General features: G+C 37.6%; 1 protein-coding gene across 7 annotated transcripts in view; it reads right to left on the bottom strand.

Annotated features, from left to right (window-relative positions):
• Positions 1–9,015: 9,015 nt before the first annotated feature.
• The window catches only part of GAB1 (GRB2 associated binding protein 1), a 96,839-nt gene continuing 80,289 nt past the window's right edge, over positions 9,016–25,565 (bottom strand). For 3 of the 7 annotated variants that reach the window (XM_084516763.1, XM_084516759.1, XM_084516761.1), the window contains 5 exons: positions 16,966–17,055; positions 14,735–14,828; positions 14,278–14,401; positions 11,156–11,278; positions 9,016–10,916 (listed from right to left, as the gene is read on the bottom strand). In XM_084516763.1, coding sequence (XP_084372889.1) covers positions 10,758–10,916; positions 11,156–11,278; positions 14,278–14,401; positions 14,735–14,828; positions 16,966–17,055 — 590 coding nt within the window. In that variant the 3' untranslated portion in view covers positions 9,016–10,757. Of the gene's footprint in view, positions 10,917–11,155; positions 11,279–11,932; positions 12,009–14,277; positions 14,402–14,734; positions 14,829–16,965; positions 17,056–25,565 lie in introns of all 7 variants that reach the window. The other 4 variants (XM_084516762.1, XM_084516765.1, XM_084516760.1 and 1 more) reach the window with 3 other exon arrangements.

Raw genomic sequence — 25,565 nt, 5'->3', positions numbered from 1 at the left:
GGGGCGGGGCCGCCTCGCGCGCCCGCTCGAGCGTGGGGGCCGTTAACGGCCGCGCCGCGTGCGCGTTGAGGGGGGGGGAGCGGGTGTTATCCGTGCCGAAGGGAGGCGCTGGTTTCGCTTTTAACGCTCACAGTTAACATAACATCGCCACGCCGCCCCGCACCGAGTGTGAGGGGGAGCTCCGTGCCCTTTGCCAAAAGAAAACACACGTCTGCACGAGTAGGATAGCCGGCAATAAAAGCCCTGTTTGTCTCAGGGCAACACCATAAGGCAGCTCCAGCTGCAGGACCAGGAGCTGATCAGTCACCAGAACAGGTGGCAGAGCCAACCCCGCCAGCCCCCTGCTCTCTCATCTCCTGCCAGCCCACAAAATAGGATCTGGGGATCCGAGGATCCAGGCCAGGGCTGGGGGGAGAGGTATTGTTTAATTAGAAAATGGAATGAAGCCGAGTGCCAGCTGCTGTCCCAAAACCCCCCTGCACTGCATCTCCCTGCTGGATGAGGCGAGGGAGCTGCTCTACACCAGCCTCTGCTTCCTTGTCACAGCTGAGGCACACACTCCCAAAAAGCCACCCCACACACCCCTGCTCACCCTGACAGGTAACACAGAACTCAGCCTCACCCGCTTGTGAAGGAGAATTCTGTGAGCACCACTAGTGTCCACCAGCTGCTGACAGAGGCTGAGGCCAAAGGAGCCAGCCCCAGCCAGCCTGAAGCTCCCTCACCCTTTGGTTCATAGATAAAGGTGGACACTGGGTACCGCAGCTGAACTGCTCTGCAATTATAAGTAGAAAGGGTTCAGCTGTGGATGCACCTGCATTAACAAGCAGTGTTAATGGAGGGACAGCCCCTGAGCATAGGCTGCAGGATTGCAAAGCTACATGTACCACACGGGGCTGGGGGGTAGGGGGAAGTAGTGGATAAATGGCAAAATCACTCCTATGATTATTACAATTTTTTTGTTCAGAGACTTTAACATTTTTTTGAAGTTAAAATAGTTTGCTTTGACATTTCTAAACAACTATGTCAATTAATTTCTCCCTAACTACTCAGAAGAGTAGTAACTTCTCAGAAATTTTCAGTTTTCCTAGAACAGGATTTCTCAAATAGTAACAAATTTCCTGACATGGTTAGTCACTGTTTGTTATCATTTCTCATCATAGATGGAAATCCAGTCCCAGGGCTTTGCTGAAGGTTCTCCTCTACATTCAGTGAGACAGCTTTAACTTCTCAATATAAGCAGTAGCAAATTATACTAAGTTTATTGATTTATCCACCATTAGACTTGTCTTCAATTTTAATCTGCTCTGCCTTAGCTCCTGCCCCTTCTCCTCTCCTCTTCTAGAGCTGCTTCTGATGATGCAGTACTATCTGTGTGGTGTGGACAGTACGTGAGGCTAGGAAGCAGGATTCCCCCCTTCCTGATTTTTCACTGTTTCCCCAGAAAAGCACTCAAAACCACACTTGGAAGATCCCTGGTGAAGAAGAGTGGGGCATTCAGGAAGTAATCAGGTATTTGGAAAGAGGCTGATGTTTCAGCACCGTCACCATCATTTGTCAGTATAAAATTGCCAGGTAAGATCATAAAGGTTGGTAGGAGAGAATTGTTGGTATTTTTCTCCCTTTTCTTACTGTCTCCATTCAAACCTCATTGAACCTTGGCCACCCAGCAAGTCAGTGAGAGGTGCTGAGATACTTTTGGGCCTCAGAAAATATTAATAAATCTTTCATCTTTACTTCAAACTTGCTGCTTCTCTCTTAGTGGCTACTGCTTTAGCTTCTCCGTTTTCCTCACTTTACAGAAACTCTACTTTTATGATAAAGGAACAACTCTTGTTGCTTAAATATCTAAGTTAACATTAAATAAAGTACCAGCCTCAAGTATTTCGTTCACATACAGGGAAATATTGCAAAAAAAAAAAAAAAAAATCCTAGCCAAAACCTGAATTCCACAATAAAACCAGAAAATCTTTTTTTTTTTTCCTCTCTGCAGAGGCAAGAAATAAAAATCAGTCTTGCAGCTGCAAAGAACTTGCAACATTGTATGAGTATTTTTTGATAACCCTAATAGGATATCAGTGAAATAGTTTCATATACCCAAAGGCTTCTGAATATGATTTAGTACTTCACAAAAAAAACCTGTTACCTCTAATTCATCCATAATTTCATTATTCAATATTACTTACATTAAGTTGTCATGGACGCTGTATCACTGCAAGAGTGCAATATCACTAGGAATCAACTCAAATCCGAATTTTAGACAAACTATTTCCAAGCAAAGAGAGCCATGCTGTGAAGCAGCAGCAGGAGTTACTGTTGTGGCTTAACCCAGCAGGCAGCTAAGCACCACACAGCTGTTCAATCATGCCCTTCCCTACAGCAAGATGGGGGATAGAATTGAAAAAGGTGTAAGTGCAAGAACTCATGGGTTGAGGAAAAGACAGTTTAATAAGAAAAAGACAAGTGAAAGGAAAAAATAAAAAAGCAAATGATGAACAGAACTGTTGCTCACTGCCAGGTAACAGATGCCCAGCCAGTCCCCAGGCAATGGCAGCCCCCCTTGCCAACTCCCCTCAGCTGTTATTGCTGAGCATGGCATCCTAAGGGAAGGGACATCCCTGCCATCCGCTTGAGCCAGCTGTCCTGGTTCTGTCTCCTCCCAGCACCCCCAGTCTCCTTGCCCCATACAGGGCAGTATGAAAAGCAGCAAAGTCCTTGGCTCTGTGTAAACATTGCTCTGCAGCAACTGAAAAAGTGTGTGCTATCACCATTATTCTCCTCCTAAATCCAAAACACAGAACCGTAACAGCTACTAGGAAGAAAATTAACGCTATCCCAGCCAAAAACAAGACAGTTACAAAATCTCATGGTCAGAAGAAAAAGCAGAACTACAGGCAAAAATAAAGCAAACTATTAGACTTCAAAGCAATACAGAAGGCAGCTATAATTAAAAAAAAAAATCCAAAGGTTTGAAATTTCTAACGCTCTAAAAGCATAGAAGACTAAGCAAGAACAAAAAGAAAAAAGGACCTCTGAAGTTAACATGTTCATAAATGCACAAAATCATAATGGTCCATACAAAGCCCCAAAATGGAAACCTTAAATTAAAAGCAACCAGGGGCATAAAGAAGCTCATGACAGAGGTTATTGATGTGTTAAACACCAACATATGGTTAAACACACAATAAGGCATAAAAATCATCCCTCAGCCAGTACCACATTGTAGAGAAAACTAATTATTAACTTGCTTATAAAGTTAGTAAAGAGCTCTTTAATTACAGATTTTTGTCAAATCTCTTGGGTGACATCTTTCAATTTTGTTGCTCAGTTGTGTAATCATAATTAATATTCTTGAGATGACTTCTTGTTAAATTTAAATGAAAACACCACAAGTAAGAGCAACTCAAAATGATGCTATTAGCTGTGCAGCAATTACGTTAATAGGTGTTGCTGCACATGCATTAAACACTAAATCTTATCAAAGTTTGGGAAAGGAATGAAACAGAATGGTTTGTGGTCACAACATCAGACACATGCAGGCTATTTGATTTCAAGAAGCTAGGAAAAGGGAAAGAATCTGGTTTGTATTCAGATATTACTTGTTTTTAAGTATAGTTTAAAATGCAAAAGTAAAATGCTACACAGAATAAGTTAGATAGAAGTTAGATACTGCCCAATAACAGAGGTGCAGCTGCATCCTAACTGACGATGCATTGACTTTCAGTGGATAAAAACACACACAGAAGATTCTGTATATTAATTTCAATAGATTCCTTAATGCAATGGAAACAAAGTTTAAGTGTTTACCACTGAAGTATAAATATCTATCCATGTAGCCTTTACTGGGAAGATGACATTGAAGTTATTCAAATTACAGAGTAACCATGCTAACACTGTGCTTCATAGAAAACAAGTGGCACTGAGTTCATCCACAGTGCTTAAAGCTGTAATGTACATCCACAGGGCATATCAGTCTTTGCTTGTGTCCGATTTAGAGCAAGAACTACCCATAAAAAGTGTCAACTGTTGATACTTGTTATAGTAATCCTGAAAGAAAGGAGATTCTGTAACAAGTAGCACTCTCACAGAAGAAACCCACACTAGATAATGCTTTTATTTTTTGGAAGCCACTGTGGCTAAAAAAGGCTCAAACAAAATGCACAATTATGTATTTTTACATATAAAAATAACACAAAACAACACAATATGCACATAGACATAGTTCATTATGAAGACACATCCTTCCTTCTTCAAAGCTTCAGATTCTCATTCCTGCCAGTGGTCAGCTGGCAATGTTTTGTCACAGTCATGAAGTTCACTTCTCACCAAATGGCATGGCAATGAGAACAAGACAATGTAAGCAGAGCCGTTCCCTCACAAAAGCAAACTACTGCATCCACAGGCACTGACTGAACTGAAAGTCAGTCTTGTGGCTGTATAGAACTGGCAACATCATGAGTATTTTTTGCTAACCCTAATAGGATAACAATGCAATAGTGTCAGAGATCCAAAGGCTGCTGAATAAGTGATATACTTCTCAATGAAGCTTTTAACACTAATTCATCCATAATTTCATTATTCAGTATTACTCAAAGTTGTCATGGACCTTCTATCACTGCAAGAGTGTAATATCATTATTAGCCATCAGATTGCATCACCAGTGTCTGGCTATTTTATGGGGAAAGGCTGAGAGACCTGGGTCTGTTCAGCCTCAAGAAAAGAAGACTGAGAGGAGATCTTATTAATGTTTACAAATATCTTAAGTGTGGGAGACAGCGGTTTGGCCAACCTCTTTTCAGTGGTTTGTGGGGACAGGACAAGGGGCAATGGCCACAAAATGGATCACGGGAAGTTCCACACCAACATGCAGAAGAACTTCTTCACAGTGAGGGGAATGGAGCACTGGGACAGGCTGCCCAGGGAGGTTGTGGAGTCTCCTTCTCTAGAGATATTCAAGGCCTGGCTGGATGCCTACCTGGGCAGCCTGCTCTAGGGAACCTGCTTTTGCAGGGGGTGTTGGACCCGATGATCTTTCGAGGTCCCTTCCAATTCTGTGATTCTGTGACAATCAACATCTGCTTCTCAAAAGATCACGGAGTGGGTTTATGTGCCTGGGGAACTTGCAACCCTATTACACTCAATACCTTTCAGAAATGCTGCTCTAGGCCTAACTACAGATTACTGAACACCATTCGTTTTAACCTTCTGGCCTCAACTACAATTAACTTAATAAATACGTACAATATGATTTATCTGTGGTACTATGAAGACATCAGCAGAGGGTTGAAACACCATTTGGATGCGATTAACTCCAGACACAAGCTGAGGTATTCCAGCAGGCCAGTCTGAGGCATTTCCACAACTCCCTGGCCAGAATCTTTCACCACTGACAGTAAAGGGAAAAAATCCTAAACCATTTCAATTAACCTGCATAACATGTGCATGTAAATCCACAGCACAACTGCACAAAAACAAGTAGTGATTACTTCATCTAAGCCTGAAAACAGCCTACAAATTCCCTGAAAACAGCCTACAAATATGATGTCTTATATAACTTAATATCTGATAGGAATTGATCAAAAATAAGATACTAATTACACTTTCTCCTATTCTGGCAACCTGATTAAGAAAAAGCAGTAAAGGCAACTTTCAGTTGCTCAGCTGCATTTGTTCACATTCACTAACAATGATGCAAGATAGGAACCTTTTGTCTGTAAACAGGATTTTAAAATAGAAATCTGTACTTTACCTGCAGCATTCCTTAATTGTTGTTTCTTGGGCATGCACTGGGCTCTGCACTGCTAGGTTACACTGCTAGTCACTAGCTAGTTACAGCTAATCCAAGAACAGCTCAACTCTCCTGCAATGAAATGACAACAGCTAAACTTGGATAAAATATCAAGTTGTCCTACTGTAAGCCTTTCATTTTTTCCTCAGTCAAAATCACTTAATTTCATACCTGAAAATGCTCAGTCAATTCCAAAAGTAATGCTAAGAATGGTTTTACTAGGTATTACACCTTTTAAATATCTTCGTAAGACTGGATTTCCATACCATCTCCCAAAACACAAATCAGGTCATCTGGGCACACTGAACAAGTCCCACATACACTAACATGCAACAGCTGAAGAGAACTTCAAACAACATTTAATCAAATCTTGTAATAGGACCCAAATTCTTATTGGCTTTTCTTAAAATTCACGTGACACGTATTTTCTTCTCGTTTCACTGCAGATCCACCTTACTAGGAAAAGGCTTGGGATAAATCAAGAATCCTGTAAGAATATTCAAGCATGGATTAGTACAAATATTGATTTTATAACTTAACTATACCTTGTTAAGTTAAAATAGAAGTTTAACAAATAAAATCACATCTTGGTCTTCAGTTCATCCACAGCAAATTGCCACATTTTTGTGGAACATTGCTTACACTGTTTGCTGGACAAGCACTCGTTTATGTTGTGATGGATCACCTTAGTATTTACATACAGTAAGATGAGAGGAAATGAACGTCAAGAAGTGTTTGATGTAATACACAGAAACCCCAACCAAATACAAGAAATATAGAGGACAATCTCCACATTTAAGTCTGCCTGTGGACAGCACTCTGCTTCTTAAGAGTTTTAAGTGTAAAAAAAAAAATCCAAAAAAAAAAAAAAACCACTACGTAGTATTATTGCTTTCTAAAACTGTACACTGACATAGCACGGCAAAAGCTTTTCCTTGAGAAAAAATGTATATCCTCTGGCTTTTATGATACAAACCTCAATGGTTAAGGAGGGAATGGAGGGTTCATTCAGGGCTGGTAAGTTTCCAAGGTAGTTTTGCAAGACTAATTTTTTATTTATATATATATATATATATATATATATATATATATACACATACATATATATATATATATATATAAAAATTGACTGCTGCAATCATTAATAACTAAGCTTAAATGTCATTGTGATAAAGATCTTGCTTAGCTCATAATGGAATTTGAAAGCTAAGGAGCTGCTCATCTCTCCCCATTTAGCTATATGGAGCAATGAATTCTAAATTACATAATTAAAATGGCAAGATTGTAATTTGTCTGCATGACCTGTGTGTGGCACTGCATCAACTACCATACACAAATGAATTGCAAGATTTTTCTTTCATATAAATGAAAATCTCAAAAAAGCTAAAAAAAAAAAAAAAAAAGACTAACAGTCATGTTTATATTGTCATCTTTTTCAGGGTCATTAAACATATTTCTAGCAGAATGTAACAGCTCTGCTTCTGCACCTGCACTTTATGAGGCTATAATGATTAAGTCAGTGTTTAAGTGTGGCCAGCAGTATTTACCAGGAAAGCAATTGCTCAGATTGTAGGGAAAGGAGATGCCAAAACATTTTCAGAGTTGATCTTACCGTACAAGGCACTAAGTTTTTCTTCTGATTTTTGTGACCAAGATTTACACACACATTTGCAGTTCAAAATGACTCATCTATGACACAGCAATTAAAACTATATTTACAAATGAAAACAGTGTTTTAGTGAAACAAGACCTTACCTGTTTGAAAAGGAACACTCAACAAACTGCTTCTGCACTGATCTCTACTGCAGTTTCCATCGGCATCCATCCCTGCTACCAGAGTGTTCTCTGGAAGCTTGTAATTGAAAATTGCACATTTAACAACAGTCTAGCTTTCTTTCTATGACTTGAAATTTTAGAACTAATTTTTAATGTAATATTCACATCCTTAGGAATTTCCAGAGCTCTGACAAACCTGCAACACAAAGTCCCACTCTAACTTTCTAGGTGAAATATCATCAAAGTTAGTATCACGTCTCTGATTCCGAACAATCTTTGGTCAACATGGAAGTAGAAAAAACACTTGAATTAAGGGGAGAAAACAGCAAAGAAATCTAATAAACTAAAGAGAAGTTCCAGACAACTACTTTGTATTCTACTACCTAACGTAGAAAACGTATTTCCCTTAACAAGGAAAATATCCTCAAAATGTCAATCATAATAATGCTATGAATGCTGTCAAATTTAAAATGAAGAAAAAATAAGTATAATCTGTAAACCAAGTACTGATGTCAGCAAACAGCAAAACCAACTTGTGTCACTAGCTCAAGAGGAGAGGCCAGCTTAGGAAACCTATTTTTTCAGGCATTTATACTTCACTATCAGAGACGCTCAAAATATCTGAAAAAATACCATTGATACCTAAACTGTCAGTGCTCAACTACAAAAAAAAACCACAACCACAGTATATAAATATATATATTTATATATAGAAAAATGTAGTTGTGCAGTCAGCAAATGTTTCAAGGAAGGAGGGCTTAGGAATGTGTAAAGGATTAGCAGCTCTTCCAAACTTTCTCCCCCGGATTTGTTTGTACATTGAGAAAATAAACAACTACAGCTTTGAAATATTCTAAGATCATAAGTACTCCTTGGGTATATGCGCAAGTGCAGGAGTACAGAGCATGACTCTTTACCACAACGGTAAGCAAAGTAACTACGATGCGTAAACAGGAGCAGTGATTATCTAATCACTTCTGCTAACAAATTAGAGGCAACTCATCAGTGGAGGTACACAGTTGCAATTGTACCAATAAAATGATTAAAACCAGTATGTCCTAAACCAAACATTAGACTTACCAATTATTCACCATGCCTGTGGCTTTGTCAGCTGTAGCATCAGTGAGGAGCAGTTCAGTATTGAATAACACCTTCAAAGCAGAGTTGAGTTATAGCTCCAGTCTTTAAGGATTTCAACTATTTTTGATTAAGCCATCGAGGTCCCCTGGCTCGCATCACTTTTCCTGGCTCCCAGAAGGCTGGGACCCAGATATATTTAGTTGCTTGCAGCAGGGTTTTACATCAGAGATTTGTTTTGAAAACTCTTCCAGATGCTTTTTGTTTGAAAGATACTATGAGATAATGTACAACTTTGGGAAAAAAAAAAGTGGTTTGTATCTAGGCGCCTTTACACACACATTAATACCCATTCACTGTTTCACAGGACAGAATTTACACATCAAAACTGAACAACTTGATTTATTTAAAATCCACCTCAAAATGCATTGTGTTTAGTTGTTTGTTTGTTTGTTTTTAAATGAACATTCAAAGCATCAAAATATTACTAATTTGAAAAGAACCTTTGTTAAAAATAACATAATTTACATATGGCAGATTGTGGCTGTGAGGGGAGAGAAACAACCAATGGTAGAATAGGCACAGTACTAAGGCCAACACGCTGGAAAACAACACAGCTTTATACTCAGCTTTTAAATGACTTGGACAAAATAAAACAATTGGGTGGGAAAATAAAACCAACCGCTTACTTACGGGCATTTGTGTAAAAAAAAGCGTTAGTAAATTTTCTATCTAGACCTAACTCGTTCATGTATTTAAAGAGCTCTATGTTGTTCCAGATAAAAACAACACGTTTCTAAACCAAGGCAGATTATTATTTGGAACTGGCATAGTAAAATAAAGGATCACAGTATACAGAGCTTAAAATCCTGTACCAGGAAAGAGCGACAAGTGGTTTACAAGGGGATCATTTAAGAATATTACCTAATTTTTAAAAACAGAGATACAAAATATCAGTTGCATAGGGATTTAAATATAAGGCCAAGCAGGAGATTGAAGTAAAATAAAGATCATAAGAAGGGCACTATGGTGTCAAAACATAGTATTTCCGTTTGAATTATGTCTAATTCAAAATCACAGTATTTTGCTAGTACTACAAACAGTGAATGTCAAACTGTCCCATTAATCTTGAACTGAAAACTGACATTAGAACTTCTAAATAGTACAAAACTAAAGCTCATTGTCTAAACCTGATCAGTGTATTAGCACAATAGTGCTTGGTACGTACCTGATTTATATACTCTACCTTCTGTAAATAATATAAAGGTTATTTCTTGTTAATAAGTGTGAGATCACAATATTACTGCATGCCATCAGTGGTTTGCAGGCTTACTTGATATTTAATTATTCAGTCTTTAAAAGTGTAAGATCCCACCCTGCAGAATCTTCACCCATCGAACACAGAACACTGTCATTAATAAAATACAATAGAAGTTCCACCACTAACAACTAACATATAAGCCAGGATTGTAGGTCTAAACCCAGTATAGTTCATTATTATTAACTCACAGCAATTTTTGTTAGGAAGGTAACCTGTAGACTTCCAAATAATCTTCCGCATGTATTAAATATAAACAAGTAGGTAACTAACGGTCATCTCTTGACATTTCAAGTAGATTATTCAATTGTGAAAGTATTTCTGCAAAAATCAATTTTAAGTTGTTAAATGAAGTTCAAATATTAATTTCCATATCTACATGTAGCTTAATTAACCTAACATTGTAAGAAATAGTAGTGTAAAGAAAAAAATCTCCAGACAAATTAGGCATTAAGGTACACTAACTGGGAATACCTGAACCAACATTGTAACTGAAAAAGTGCATAAACATGGTAATACTACAGATGTGTTAACTACAGAACAAAAAGTTTTCTGAAAGCTAAGCAATACTATTTTACACGTTATTTACAGGTTGCAAATTTTCCAGAGACCACATAGCCGATTTATGATCTTAAAATTCTTTTGATACATTTGAAGTGTCATTTGGCTTCCATCCTATTCGGTCAAGAACCTATTCACGCACCAGTGAATACTGTACAGTCAAGCCATGCTGCCATTGTGGTCCTGTAATTCTTCAAAATTCACTCCTTTCTGTTCTCCATAGAAAAGGCAGTATATTCACTTCACGCTTTTTGTTGGCGTTTCAGACTCTGTAGACTGTCTCCCATCAGTCCATGCCTCCCGTGTGCTCTTCAGTGCTAGTGTTTTCTGCTGGTCAACCACAACATAATCAACTCTTTCGTCTGCCACACTGCTGCCCGAACCACTGCTCTTTTTCTGGATAAAAACAAGGGAGGACAAAAAAAAAAGTTAAAACATACGATTTATTTATTAGAAAATAAAATGTCTGTCTCAAACAGATACAGAACAAGTAACTTTCAATGACCGGTCCAACAGAACCTCTCCAACTGACCTTTTGACAAGCTAATTAGGGTGATCTTGCTGGAGGTTCTTTCCCAGCAACTACTTGTGAAAAAATTCTAAGCACCTCATGCACAAGTTCAAAATTTGCTCACCTTACGAGGCGGGGTAGATTTTCCTGAATCTAGGTCCAGATCTAAATATTCTACTTGTTTATCTCCTTTAGGTTTTACCATGGGACTGCTTCCTCCATCAAGACTGTTGCTACCGAACAAATTCTGAAATTATAATACAAATAATTTCAGCTGCAAATGTACATGTTAATAGTTGAAATTATCAAATATGCTTATTATAAACTGTCAAAATATTCAAGGTTAAAAAACTGGCTGAGCTCTTACAATCAGTTAAACCATGCAAGTTTTGTTGACATTGTGCAACAAGTATATTCAAATTTAAGTGGAAATGGAACAATGTTGAACTTGGGACAGAATCAAAAGCCAAGAGGGGTTGGGTAACGGAACCCAAAAACCAACCCCCCAAAGTTAAGGTTGCAACCAAATCAGTCTGTCTTCCACCTAGTACCCCTTTCATATCACAACATAAGAATGGAATAGTTTTGGTGTTTCCTTCATTTATTTATTTCTTAAAGAATTTGTTACATCTCAAATCTAGCATTTCTTAATTACAATTATAAAAAATAATTGCTATTAAATATCTTAGAAGAATTTCAGCCTTACAATAGTGGTAAAGCTCCAAATGAAACTTTTGCATGTCACTCAAAAGCTATCATAATTAAATTTAAAATCAAAAGGTATTATTCAATTAATAAAACTGAAATATTAAAACTTTGGGAAATTTGTGCAGAGCTGCCTGAACTGAAGTTGTATTGCATAAACCTAAATTTCAATTAGCCCATACTTTTACAACCTCACCTCCTCTGTCCTCTCCCAGCCTGATCCCTCCCTCTTAACAGGTGTTATAGGAACAGTACAATAGAAGGACTCTTCTCTAAAAGATAAAGAAAAAAAAGGAAGACAGAGGGCAGCAGTCAGCAAAAAATGAAGAGGAAGGCAGAAGGAAAGACAGAAGGGTAAGGCTGACAGCAACTTGAAAGAAAGCAGAATATTGCTGATTTTATTAAATAAAACAGAAGTGCAACATGTCCAAACAAGATGGTTCAAAGCTGATGACAGAAAAGGATGAAAAAAGTCTGGACTCCTTTCTAAGATGTTGTTGGAACAAATCAAAACTTTTGAGAAGTCTATATAATTCATTAGCACACATTAAAACAAAGGCCTTGACATATCTGGAAACATTCAGGTTCTCTAGGAAATAAAATATTTTATTGGTTAAATCTTAATGGGCTGGGCTCTTTCAATTCATGTTATCCATTGCACCTGTATCGTCCAACTCATTAAGTGGTAAACAAGGACAAACACAAACAACTATGACAAAGGTTCATTTTTGTTGCCCAAACTCTCTAAACATATTTCTGCATAATTAACAAAAATTGGGATCTGTGTAAAGGTTTCCAGAATAAACTTAAAAAGCTCTTACTCATTAAACAGAAAAGGATATGTTATGTGAAACGAACTAGACAGGCAGAACATAAGCATTAGAAAACAAGCTTAAAATATACTTAAATGAAAATGGAAGGATATCTGTAGAACAACCTTGAAGAAAGAATGGTGCAAGCAAACAGAAGATACTAACGACAGGCCATTTTGGCTGCAATATTAAATACACCATCTTAGCACTGAAATTAAACCCCCTGAAACGGCATTGTAAGAATCAACAGAAGTCTCCACTTCTAATTGCGATTCTGCAATTCTGCTTATGGGCAGAAGCGACTCCAAACATTTGTGCAAAACGGGACACTTCTTGCATCTGTAAAACGGGATGTAACCAATTACTTACCAGTGCCTCTCGCACAGTGCTCTTGTAAGAGTTGGGATAGGTTTTTACCTCACTGGCACCCCACTGCTGAAGCACGCTTCATCTGAGAAGCACACTTGCATTGCCAGCAGGTCGGACACCGCACAAAACATGAGCCAGACTTTCTGCGGGCTCCTAAGCTTGCACTGAGTCCGAGCTACCACAGAGAAGTCAGCAGGAGGGGCTTGCTTGGGGGACCTAAGAGGTGGTATCCACAGGCAGCCATGGAGCACGGGAGGTAGAAGGCTGGAGGGAACTGGGGAGGGTATGTGGGACAGCAGAGGGTGGGTAGCAAGCAGCACTGTGAGAAGAGTCTAGGGCGTAGTGAAATGGGATAGCACATGCCATATAGGAAGGCAGACAAATGAACAGCACAAAAAAAAAGGTGGCAGCAGGCAGGCTCTACCCCAGAGAAGGTTTGGAAACCATAGCTTCATAAGGCTTTAAAGGTGAAAAATGTATTCCCCATTAAAAGAGAATCCAAGCATTAAAAATGTTGTAATTGCATTGAAACTATCCTGACTTAAATCCTGGGGCAAAAATGCAGGTATCCCCCTACTGCTTTAGGGATATTCTGGACCATGTCTCACTCCAGGACTAGACCTACTGCTGTTCTTTTACTTGAAAATGCTATTGCATTTTCTCTCTCCCCAGTTAAAACAAAAACAAACCACCACACAGAACACATCACTAATTTTTCTTAACGAGCTCTGACAGCACCGCAAGCTAAATATTTGAAACTACCATCTGAATTAGCTCTCCCCAAAGCGAAAAAAAATAGATATTTAGTATTCAAAGCCCCATTTGACCTTTTTTTTTTTTAATTTTTTTTTTTTTTTTTTAAATCTAATAAAAGCAGAGGTAGCTCAGTTCTTTGTTGTTGTTGTTGTTTTCAACAGAATATAAACATATCGATCCTTATTTTTTTCCCCTCAATTCTTTCCACATTTCATGGAAGATCTCCTTTTAATAAAGGTTTTTAAGCCTGTCTTAGAAGTTTTATGAATAATTTATTTCCCTTGATGCTCTGATACCAAATTGCTAGTCTAGAACTAACAATGGCAGACAAGAGGAGACAGTTTCTAGGTAAAAGAAAAAGTCAAATGTTGACTTGTTTTGTACAACAGACATATATACTAACCATAGCCTCTATAAATGACTATAGTTTTAACTTCCTCAGTGAAATCCTAACAAAACTACAGTTCTATTACACAGATTTATTATTTTGATCTAGAAATATAAAAGAAGATGATGTTGAGTGGAAGAATTTGTATTGTGTTTGCATGATTTAGAAGTAAGGACTGCACAGGAAGAGAGTAGTTAAGATGTAGATTTTACATACTGGGTCTTCAGTGGACTGATTTGGATTCATGGAAACATAATTCTCTTCACTGTCATGCGAGTCACTGCTGGAAGTTGTACTATGAACTGAATCCGGTCTGGGAGACATGGGAAACCTGGAGGAGCTAATTACCAGGAATTATTTTACAAACAATACATCTTGAATATCTTAAACCTCCTGGTAAACAACAAAAATAAGCACATTAGAGCTGAAATTTTCATTGAAGATTACTAGAGTGTTGCATTTTTTTGGTTATGTTGTCTTTTACATATATTACAAAATAAAAAATCATTGACATACTTTGTCTTAACGCATGCATGCATATACACACATACTTCAAAAGGAAACCTCAATCTGTATTACACAGGCTGAGAATATAACACAGATGTGTATACACATATACTAGCACTAGTCAACAAAAACAGTTAATCCAGATGAAGAAAAGCCAGGAACTTACTCTCGTGCAAAACTTCTGGTGATAGGAGATCTAACTGGGGCTTGTAATTCTTCCCATTCAGGCAGCGGTTTTATTTCTAGTGGAGCTGGTTTTGCTATATAAGAAACAGACGACCTTAAAGCACGGAACATTCCCAAACAAACTTAAATTTAATAGCTTTTCAAAGTGTAAATGCCAAAAAGAAATACTGTTTTTCAAATTGTGAAAACTAGTTAAGAAAAGGAGACACTTCAATTCCTATAAAGCTACGATACATTAACTTGCAGTTTAAATTTCCCAGTTACTAAAAAGCAACAGTATTTAGAAAAAAAAAAAAACACAAATTAAGAATTTGCAAGATACACTCAAACATATAATTTACATTTCGAACAGACTGAAATGGCAGCATCATGTTCTGTGTTTACAGTGGCACAATGACTTGCTGAACTGACAAGTGCAGATAGGGTTGACAGCTTCGGCTTAAAATGCCAGCACAGCCAGCTCCGTATACTTTTCCTGGCTCGTGGACAATGATTATTATGCAAACTCTGCTCTCACTGCATGCATGTGCCCCTACAGATTAGGTTTCACAGCTCAAAGTGTGGGCAGAATCTGCAACTAAGTTTTCAGAACGGAGAGATGAGCCAATACTTAAGTTCCAAAAGGTGTTTGGCTTGCTTCAGTGCTCACCAACTGGAGAGCAGAGCAGCGTGTTTGTGCCATCAGTGACAGCTAATGTGCTAGAAAAGATGCCATTTTTTAATTCCATTTTCAGAACAGAAACACAAGTTGATTGTTAGTGAGAAACATCATCTCTTTATCCAACTTTTGTTTCGTCCTTCCTAAGCCTTTAAAAAAAAAAAAATCAAGAAGGATCATGGGACTCTTAAGGAACAAAATTACATATGGTTAAACTGTTGCCATGGTTCAAATCTCAATTTCATTCTCCCTAAAACTGTTTTAAGAAGATAGAAAGCAAAGCCATTGAAGTAACATCCAGCCCCACCCGTCCCCCAAATTATCTGTTTGCTGCATATTAACAAATTCACCAAGATCAAGTATCAGGCATGCAGAACTAGTTCATGTAGAATAAGAACTGTCATAAGTGACCACATGAGGAACTGACAGAAATCAGTTGCTTAATCAACGTGGTTGTCTTGCAAGGGAAAAAACAGAACTGTACTCATCATACTTTCATTATACTCACTCCTCAGATAGAGTTTACTGAAAAGTCAGCTATCTTACATATCAAACAAAGGCTTATGATTCACATTTTCTGGATAAGTACAAGTCTTCAGCATCCCAAACAATTTTCTCCTTTAATTAAAAAGTCATAATTACTCAAAGCATATCAAGCCTGCTTCAGTAATTGTGCCACTTTAACTCACTTGCTCATAAAAAGCTGTCACCACAGCCTCAGAAGAGGACCTACAACTCATCTGTGTCAAGGTATAAGGTATCATATGAGATAGGGTGGCAGAACTGAACTTTACACAGGCAAGATGATCCTGAAGATTAAGTGACACAAAAATTATCAGCTCAGCTCCAGTCCTCTGTCAAGGCCTGAGGCTAAATGGCAGGTACAATCAGTGGCCAAGGTACCACTCCAGCAGAAAGAGTAAAGGACTTGGTCAAAGGAATATTTCATCTGGTTGCAATGGGCTTTAACAACCAAAGGTACTGAACAACATCAAAAATCTCACAGAAGTGTTGCTATCTGTAATTTACTTTACTTTGCGTGCCAATATCAAGCACTACCTCAGCATCTTGATTTAAGCCCAGACTAAATGCAACGTTCATTAAATTACCTATGTAAATCATATTATTATTAAATAGTTACAGGATTATATTTTGCCTTACTTCAGCATTTGACCTACAGTAGAAGACCCAAGTAAACGGTGATTTCAGGTTTACTGCCTAACAAAAGACAGTTCAAGCAACTTACATGTGAGTCACACATACTTGTTTCTAAACAAACAAAAAAGTAAATCGAACAGCTAAAAGTAAATATGAATAGCTAAAATTTAAGAGATCTAGCATCTACGTTGATGTCAAGGTAATGTATTCATCTGCTGTTCACAACAGAAAGGCTATACTTTCTTACATAGTTTTTTGCTTGGCATGGGATACAAGTTTATGATCTTAGATGATAAAGAAGTAAGAAGACTAGAGGAGAGTTATAGAGTAACAGTTCGCGTAAGTTTTATTTATTTTTATAAAGCTCCATATACATACAGTGCTCAAGTACATACCCTTTCTTCTTGTAGTAAAGTCACCTACGGTTTGTGAATCAGTTCGCTCTAAACCATGTGGTTTAGGTCTTAAAATTTTAGGACTTTGACCTAATTGGTAAAAAGAAGACTCTCTTAATATAGTATTCTTTTTATAACTGGAAAATGGATTTTTTTTTAAATAAACAGCGCAACCCCCTGCAGAAAGGTTAACACCACAAGCACAAGCAAGCTGCTGAAGGAAGAGTTTTACAGTCTAGTTAGGTCTCACGCTAAAGGCTTTAAGCACCAAACTTGAAACAAAGAAAACACTGCATGCAAGTCATTTGCTGGAGGCAAGCATAAAAGCTGTACAAAAAGCCTAAAACATGTATCAACAAATGTTGTAACTGACCACTTTTTTCAAGTTGTATTAAATAAATTCCATATTTGAGGAATATCTAGCATGACAAGAAAACAGTCACCTTTCAGGCATAATTTCTTTGAGGGTAGCTTGACTTAAGTCCTCTTTAGCTCCAGTATTACTTTGGAAATAGGGATGGTCTTGGGAAATGTCCTACCCACTACGTACCCCCTTAGCTGAGAAGCCACCAGGAGCTCCACACTGTAGTTAAACTTGTTACCGAGAGGTCTGTACCGATCTGCATCAAAATCTCCTCCCTGACACTGCAGAAGCAGGGTGACTTTCTTTCCAAGCTCCCAGCCTGCATACAGCACAGAGCATTCCAGTCCTCACCGCAAACAGCCCTATCAGAAAATGACATCTAATTCTTTTTCCCGTTGTATATGAACATGTGCAATTGCAACAGATGCACTAATCATTCCCTAATATTCTATGCTATCACACAACGCAACCTTTTAAATGAACCTGGCAACAAGATGAGTACAAAATAAGAAAACATTTGAGATTTAACAAGCTCCCTCCAGGCAGTAGTAATATAACCCCCTTCTCAGTAAGGAACCTCTTAGCCAACTTCGAACTCTGCAAGCAGTTCTGGTCACACTGTGTTTTTTAAATAAATATGATCGATAATGCACGATAACTAACTTGTCATGAAAGTCTACCTGACAAAGGGTTTGTTTAATATTACAAAAAGTGAGTGCCTTCAAGTGGTACACCGAGAAGCCATATGAAAGGTAAAGATTTACAATAAACCAAGTAAGTTTAAGGCTGATAATGTTCAAAAGTTGCCCTACAGCACAAAAGGAAAAAGGACTGGCACAGACTCAGATGTGGGCTGGTACTACCAGCAATGAGTGAGAAGGCTTTGTAAAAAAAATAGATTTGGCAACGAACACCAGGAGTTTGCAAATCCCTACCCCAAGGGTTTTGCATATGAAGTGCTCTATTACTGTTATCGCTAAGTATTGGGAGTAATCAAATAAGGAAGGTAAACATTTTTATTTATTTATTTATTTTTTTACTGTATCTTAAATTTTACACAGCACTTCCAAGAGACCATGCAGGTAAGACTATTTATTTACTAATATTGCCACATAGCAGCTTTAAAACAAAAGAACATGAAATGATTTTCACGCAAAGGCTTCTTTTCTAATTTCAAAACCGGACGATCCCTTAAAGGGCTAGAAGTGCTGATGAAAAGACCAAGTGGCTGGGCAATGCTGACCAAAGACTTGGACTGTCAAATGGTACACACGGTATTTCCATGAAGTATGCTGTTGACTGGACCTAGATCAAAAGCATGACCCAACACGCTGCCAAGTTTATTCTGAGCTGATTCAATATTCCTAAGTACCTTGCCTACAACTCTATGATAAAAGCTTACCTATACAAAAGGCCAAGATCTCAAGCTCAGTTGAACAGATTTAGAAGTTCAAATTCCAATGTTGTCTAATAAAAACAATTTGATGCTCAACATCCTTACCTAGTCATATTAATTCTGTTTCAGTTTTATTACCTGATTTAAATAAATTCAGGCCAAGACAACTCAATTTAAAATGCCAATCAACATACTTACACATGAGCATCAATCTTAAATACAGTGAGAAATCTAGCACACGTAATAGGGTTAATGAAGTGATTTAACCAGCGTGTACTTTATAACCTCTCCTCTTACAACCAAATGTAGGCTGAAGCAACTGAAACCAACAGTATGGGAGAGAAGCACAGGGAAGTCAGGGCTGTGACTCATTATTTCTGCTTTTGTTAATGATTCTATGTGGTCTCATGCAGCTGACCTTCCTGAACTAACTCCTGAAGCTAACCTTCCTGATTATCCCTGTTTGTAAAATATGGGCATTATGTAAGTGCCTGCCTCATACTTAATTTAGCACTTCGAAACTGTTCTGAGGCTTTCTGAAGAGCTATATAAATAAGTACAGGTCCCTATAATATTTCTCTTGCGCATCAGACAAGAACATACAAAATGTTCCAGCATAAAATAGACTGAGTTTTCATCTCTTCCTGCAGAAAGACTGTTCAACCTAAAATAAATTTAGTGGCAAAACAGCTTGCTGCTACCAGATAGCCAGGATAATGCAGTTACCCTAGTTAGTTTGTCATAGGGAATTAAAATACTTGCGCAAGTTTTCCGTCTCTACAAAATCAAAAAAAAACCACAGTCTAATCTCTTTTGAGGAGCTTACATCTCAATAGAAAAAAACTGACACCAGGCAAAGGAAAAGGAGTTGGGGGAAAATCACAATCACGAGACTGATGTTTCTTATTTTTGGGTCTGTATTGCAGAACTCCTCTACTCCATTTTTGTTCATTTAAGAAAAAAATAACGTAAGGCTCTGGCACAGAAAAGTTCTTGATAATATCTCTAACTCCCTCAAAAGGCACATTTTAAATAAACCCATCAAAGAATTTCAAACTGCCATTCTTTATCTAAATATCAGCAGTTCTGCTACTCTATTAGTCATATCTACAAACAGAAATCCAAATTTTTAGAATTGAAAAAGCTTAAATACTACAATTGAAATCCCTGATGCTATCCCAACCTAACCTTTCTACTTTGCTCCTCCAAGCCTGCAGGAAGCAAAGTGCTCTCAGAGTAAAAAGTTGAATATAATAGAGAAAATGCATCGTACCTGTACAATGGACTGGTCTCCAATGTTTATTCTCCAAAACAATCTCCCAAGAAGTGTGATAGGACCATTCCCTTAATTACTTTACTAAAGGTGATGCAAAGTGTCTGTGGAGCTCGCAGCTCCATACGGCATTCCAACACCAGTGACACTAAAAAATGCATTTCCTATGGTTTAGGCCCACTCACCCTAGTTTACCTCAGCTAATGTTTAGGCACTCATACGAGGCAATGCTTTTAACTTACAAACCTATTCCAGGAATGACAAATCTGGGTTAAAATTCAGTTTAGGTTTTTTTTTTTTTGAACTAAAAGGAGACAAGTGATGTTAAAACAACTGCATATGATCCCACAGAAGAAAAAAAGCCAAAACACCAAATAAGTTACAGCAAGTGAAACCAACCAAACAAGAAGTGAAAATTAGATGTTTTTATTGTTCAGTCAAGTCACCACCTGTAAAATGCAAAACGCTACAGCCAGAAAAACTCAGTTTCTACACACTGTGATACAACTACTGTGCAAGGGCACTCTGTGCTGAAACATCACTAACAAAGTCTATTTTTCTAACAAATGGCTGCTTGTAAAAACTGCCAAGTAGAACAAGTGATTATGGATCCAGCGTTAGAGTACAGTCAGATGACATGAATTCTGCTCCTGGCATTTTGGTGTGTGTCAATGCTGCCTTTGTCTCACAAGTCATCAGGAGGAGTCCATTTCACTTGTTTGATTTTATTTCAAATAATGGTATAACTGAAGAATCTTTTTGTTTTAGTTTTGTTGCTGTTTTTTTCCCCCATTACCTAATGTATTCTCTTGTTTGCCAAAAACACCTTGAAATACGACGTGGGAAGGGCGAGAGGAAGAAATACGACGTGGGCGAGCAGAGAGGAAGGCTTCCCACTGCAGCACCACAGTAGGTAGGTGCAGTTTTGGTTTTGAGAACATAAGGCGCCCAGTGAAGAGTCTCATTTTGTTTTCAGGCTATAGCCTTGAAGCAATAGTACTAACAAGACTTCTGTTAAAAAGAAGCTTGTTTTTTGAGCGATTGCTTGCTCTCCACAGCTTGCTGGCAATGGATTTTACATCAGGAAATTGCAAACATCCTCATGAATGAGGCCAACACACTCTTTTAACGCCAGGTATTTAGAGCTTAAAATTTTCAAGTAAACCTACTAATGTGACATAAAATTTCAGAAATGTGTGATCTGCTAATGCTGTTTCCTGGCCAGCAGGACTCTAATCCTCACGAGACAAGGAGATCAGACACAGGAATGCTAAAGCAGTGCTTTACTTGGAATAGAAAGGGGAGAGCAAGAAGGAAAAACATCCATGAGCATCCTGCATCGACAGAAGTATTTTGAGAACAACATAACTAAGAGCATTTTTCAGTTTCCATTAAATACATAAAGATGCTGCATTTATTTTATTTTTATTTTTTTTTAGAGAAACTGAAATTCACACAGGTCCAAGAATTCCAGTACTCAGAACTGCTGTGTCCTTTTCCTTAAAAAAAAAAAAAAAAAAAAAAAAAAAAAAAAAAAGAGGCTGAAGCTCAGTCTCAATCTCACAGGGTTTATTATTTGACTTTCAATTATGCAGAATAACCTCCCCCTTTCCTCCTCTTCCTCACCCCAGTGAACTCCAATTCCTGAGTACATGGTCTTCAACATGAAGCTCCACAAATATCCTGAATTTGCTTTTTCATCTCTGTTTTTATTAAGGCTCTTTCCTGCCAAGGTACTTCTAATTAGAAACATGTATTTAGTTGTACAAAATTCATATCCGTTTCTATACTAGTATCCTGCAACAAATAGGAATATCGATACTCTGCTTAGCTCTGGTCAGTGGTTCCACACAGACAACAATGACTGGTCTCTTTACAACAGTAAAAACAAAGCAGAACCAGCTCATTCTTTCAAAATTATGAATTAAAATCAGTCATCTAAAGAGATGCTCTCCAGTTTTCTTGGACACCTTTATATTCTCCAAATAATTTCTCTTGGAGCAATTTCTCTTGGAGCACCGGTACTTTGGATACTACAGAAATTAAGGAGAAATTAGAAAAAACATCTGATTATAAAGGCAAACTGTATCTGACAGTTAAGGTTCACTGGTATTCATGAAATACTTGCCAAATGCCACAAAAACTATTCAGAGAATACCAAAGCTATTAATCACCCAAATACTATTTGACTGCCCTAATTTGAAAGTAATTCTACATGTCTATATTTAACAATCCCCCAACGCATGATCAACTAAAAGCCTTCAATACCAAAGGTAGTGGTTTAAGACCAAAGTACAGAGTTCTGATGTGTTTATTGATTAGGAGCTTAAAGCTGTACTAAGATGTATGAAGTCCAAGGGACACTACTTAAGATTGCTTTCACTTTTATTTTTTTTTTTTAAACGAAAACTGAAAAATGGAGCAACTTGTTCCTTGAAAAAATTGAGCATAATATTAAAACGGTAAAAATGCTAAAGGGATAGCATGACTATGTACATAAAAATATATATGTTTGCTTAAAGAGGCATTAAAATACAGGGAAGAAAAAAAAATGAGAGGAAAAATATGGAGGGTTATCAACAGTATTCTCCTGTTCCTGCTCTCCCTGGGATCTCTGAAGTTGTACAACACCATCTCTACAAGTATAAGAGTAATTCTTGCAGTTTGTCTTTAGAAAACTTGTTTAATTTTTTAAAACGGTTACGTCCATGAAGCCATAGCTTCATTTACTGAAATAGCTTCATTAGCTGTAATGTAGCTATCCAAGGAAGTCTTGGAATTATTTGCTGTTTCAAAGTTCTCTGAGACCAATCACAGCTGCAAGTTAAGGATTGGTGGACCATAGCAAGGCACTATTAAATTAATTTAAAGCTTGTAACCAAAAACTAGCCTAATAGAAGTAATTTAGTACTGCCATGGAGGAAGTATAATACTCCTGCAGTACTACAAGTGGAGGAAGGCTTTGGAGCTTGAAGGAAGAATCAGTAAATTTGTATTCATCCTGCTTTAGGGATGCTGAGTAAGCACCAAAATATCCCCCAGTGTGTTGTTTTGTTTTTTTTTTTTTTAATTCTTAAACAAAACAAATAGTAAGTGTAACTTCCAAGAGTAAATAGAACAATTAAGCACTTGGATTTCCTAAAACAGAACAAACAGTAGTTCTGCTCTAAAAAGTCTTCATGAAAATTAGTTGCTGATTCATCAGATCTTCATTTTAGTTCTTTCTATGGATTAAAACCATCATTCACAATCTTTAATTGCCTACTTGTCCTGAAGCCTAAGTGATATTTCATTTAAGAATGCGCAGCTATCATGATAGTGTGGAACTCTGCAGTGTTGCCAACTTCTTTTAGACCTCTCCCCCTTTTTTTTCCTCCTCTTTTCCATCTTTTTTAAAGTAAGCCTTATCTCCTGTTGTCACGTTTCAATTGTTTCTCTGAAGTTTTATTTCAGGATGCTGGTGTGGTGCTCCTGCTATATCAGGATGTGCAGTATGTTCACATCATCCAGCTCAACACATGTAAATATTTAACAAGGCAACTATTCACTAGGCTATTTATAACTAAACTTCATTATTAATGAGGGTTCTTAATTTCCTTAACAAGTAATGATTTTGCTTGAGATTTTTAAAGGCTCATACTGAACTACTGCAATGGGTGATTATGACTGTCATCCAGAAGCATATCAGTGGGTCATATGGTGGCCAGAATAGGGCAGATGCTTCCTGTCACATGTGAAAGTTCTGTGCATAAATCCCTCTTCAAAGTGGGCCTACACTTTTAAATGTACTTTGGAAAAGAAATAATTTATGAGGTTAATCTGGTTGGGAGATGCTCATGAGTACTTACGGAAAAGACAGATTTTTATAAGCAGTCCACTTGTGTGGTTTGATCACATAAATTATGTCATGTAACATCTTAAATGATAAAAAAATTCTAAGGAAAACAACCAGATTAAGTGAACTCAACAAGAAGCAGCAACATTTTTAAAATAGTCACAAGTACCAACTCTGAGACTTTTTTCCCCCTCTCCCTTTGTTTCTTTTAATGTGCAACTGGGTATTTTATTTGCACAAAGAGAAATGAGTACATCACTAACTCTCTCTAAATCCTAGTTTACTGTTTGCTGGGCTTAAAATTACCAGGGCCAGCAGCAGTTTCTTTTCAAGATAATCACATGGACTGAAGTTGCAAGAAACATCGCTACACAAAATTGTGATGATTTATTTTTGTTGAAAGACAAATCGTTTTTTGGAAAAAAAAAAAGTGAAAAGGCATTACACTAGCTATTTGTTATTCTTGCCATCAGCAAAATAAACTGTGAAATTCAATCCAAGACTAAGAATGAAAATCTTAATCATCTTGAACGTAATTCAACTCTAATGACATTCAAATAAATATAATTGCCAGTGAAGACACAAGGAACAAAATCCAGTACAATGTTGTATCTAAGGAACAGGGAATCCTGAGTTCTTGACCATTAGCAATTCCCTTACCGATACATCATTCCATCACACCTCCCAGTGACCCTGAACCGGTATCTGCATGAATCTGACTTCTGTGAAGTGTTTTTTTTAAATACCGTGGATCGACAACATTACAAAAATAGTAGCACTACACTTTAATCAAGTGAGTTTTAACTTTTGATTTTCATTCCATAGTGGGCATGACTTGTTAATTGAGCAATATGCTCACAGTTCATGTTTTTCTTTTTTAGAACCTTAAAAAAAAAAAATCCCCTCCTGTATGAAGGCATGCTACCCTTTAGAAAATGGAAGTTACCACATTACCCTAAGCAGAGCACCAGACTAAGACTCTGAAGAACAAACTTCTGCTACAAATTCCACCACAAAGTTGTTTGATTTGGGAAAAATCACAACTGAAAAAAAAATAACTTTGAAAAATTACAACTGGGGGTGTCATTACCATGCACACAGACAACCCATCTCATTCAAATACTGTCTCAGCTTAGCTAAGTGAGTTTTCACAGCAGCTGGTACAGAGGCTCACTCCTGCTCCAGCCATCTCCTGACCAACAAAACCTAATTCAAAACCCCCACCCCTTGTGTTTTCATCCATGTGCTTCCCTTCATCTACAAATAAATACCACATTTGTATTGAAGATTAAGGTTGCTTGAGCTCACAGATTTCTGTCAGGCCTTAAAACCTTCCCACAGACTGCCAGCACAGCCAGCCAGCATCTGCCTGTCCAAGACATTTTGCTATGCTGATATTTTGCTATTTTTTGCTGATATACTGCTATTTTTTAGATATTTTGAAGAGCCCTAGGAAAGCACAAGGTGGAGAAGAGAACCTGGCTGTTTGCTCTCTGCAGCCTTAGCTTTCCTTAGCTCACCTCACTGCACTTGGGTACTTTTAATTCTACTGCTCCTTCTTTGATAAGCAGCATTTTGAAAAAGGAACATGTGAGAGCCCCAAGGTAAAATGCCAAAGCACCATTCTCCAGCAGAACCAGTCACAGAGCCTTTTAACAACTCAGAGAACATACCCAGCTGCAAGGATGGATGCAACATTGATGCCAGCTGAAGCCTTTTGCTAGCAACAGTG

Source organism: Aythya ferina (genome assembly GCF_964211825.1).
Source record: "Aythya ferina genome assembly, chromosome: 4".
Lineage (NCBI taxonomy): Eukaryota > Metazoa > Chordata > Aves > Anseriformes > Anatidae > Aythya > Aythya ferina.
Note: the sequence above shows the minus strand (reverse complement) of the source record. Positions and strands in the feature narration are given on the sequence as shown.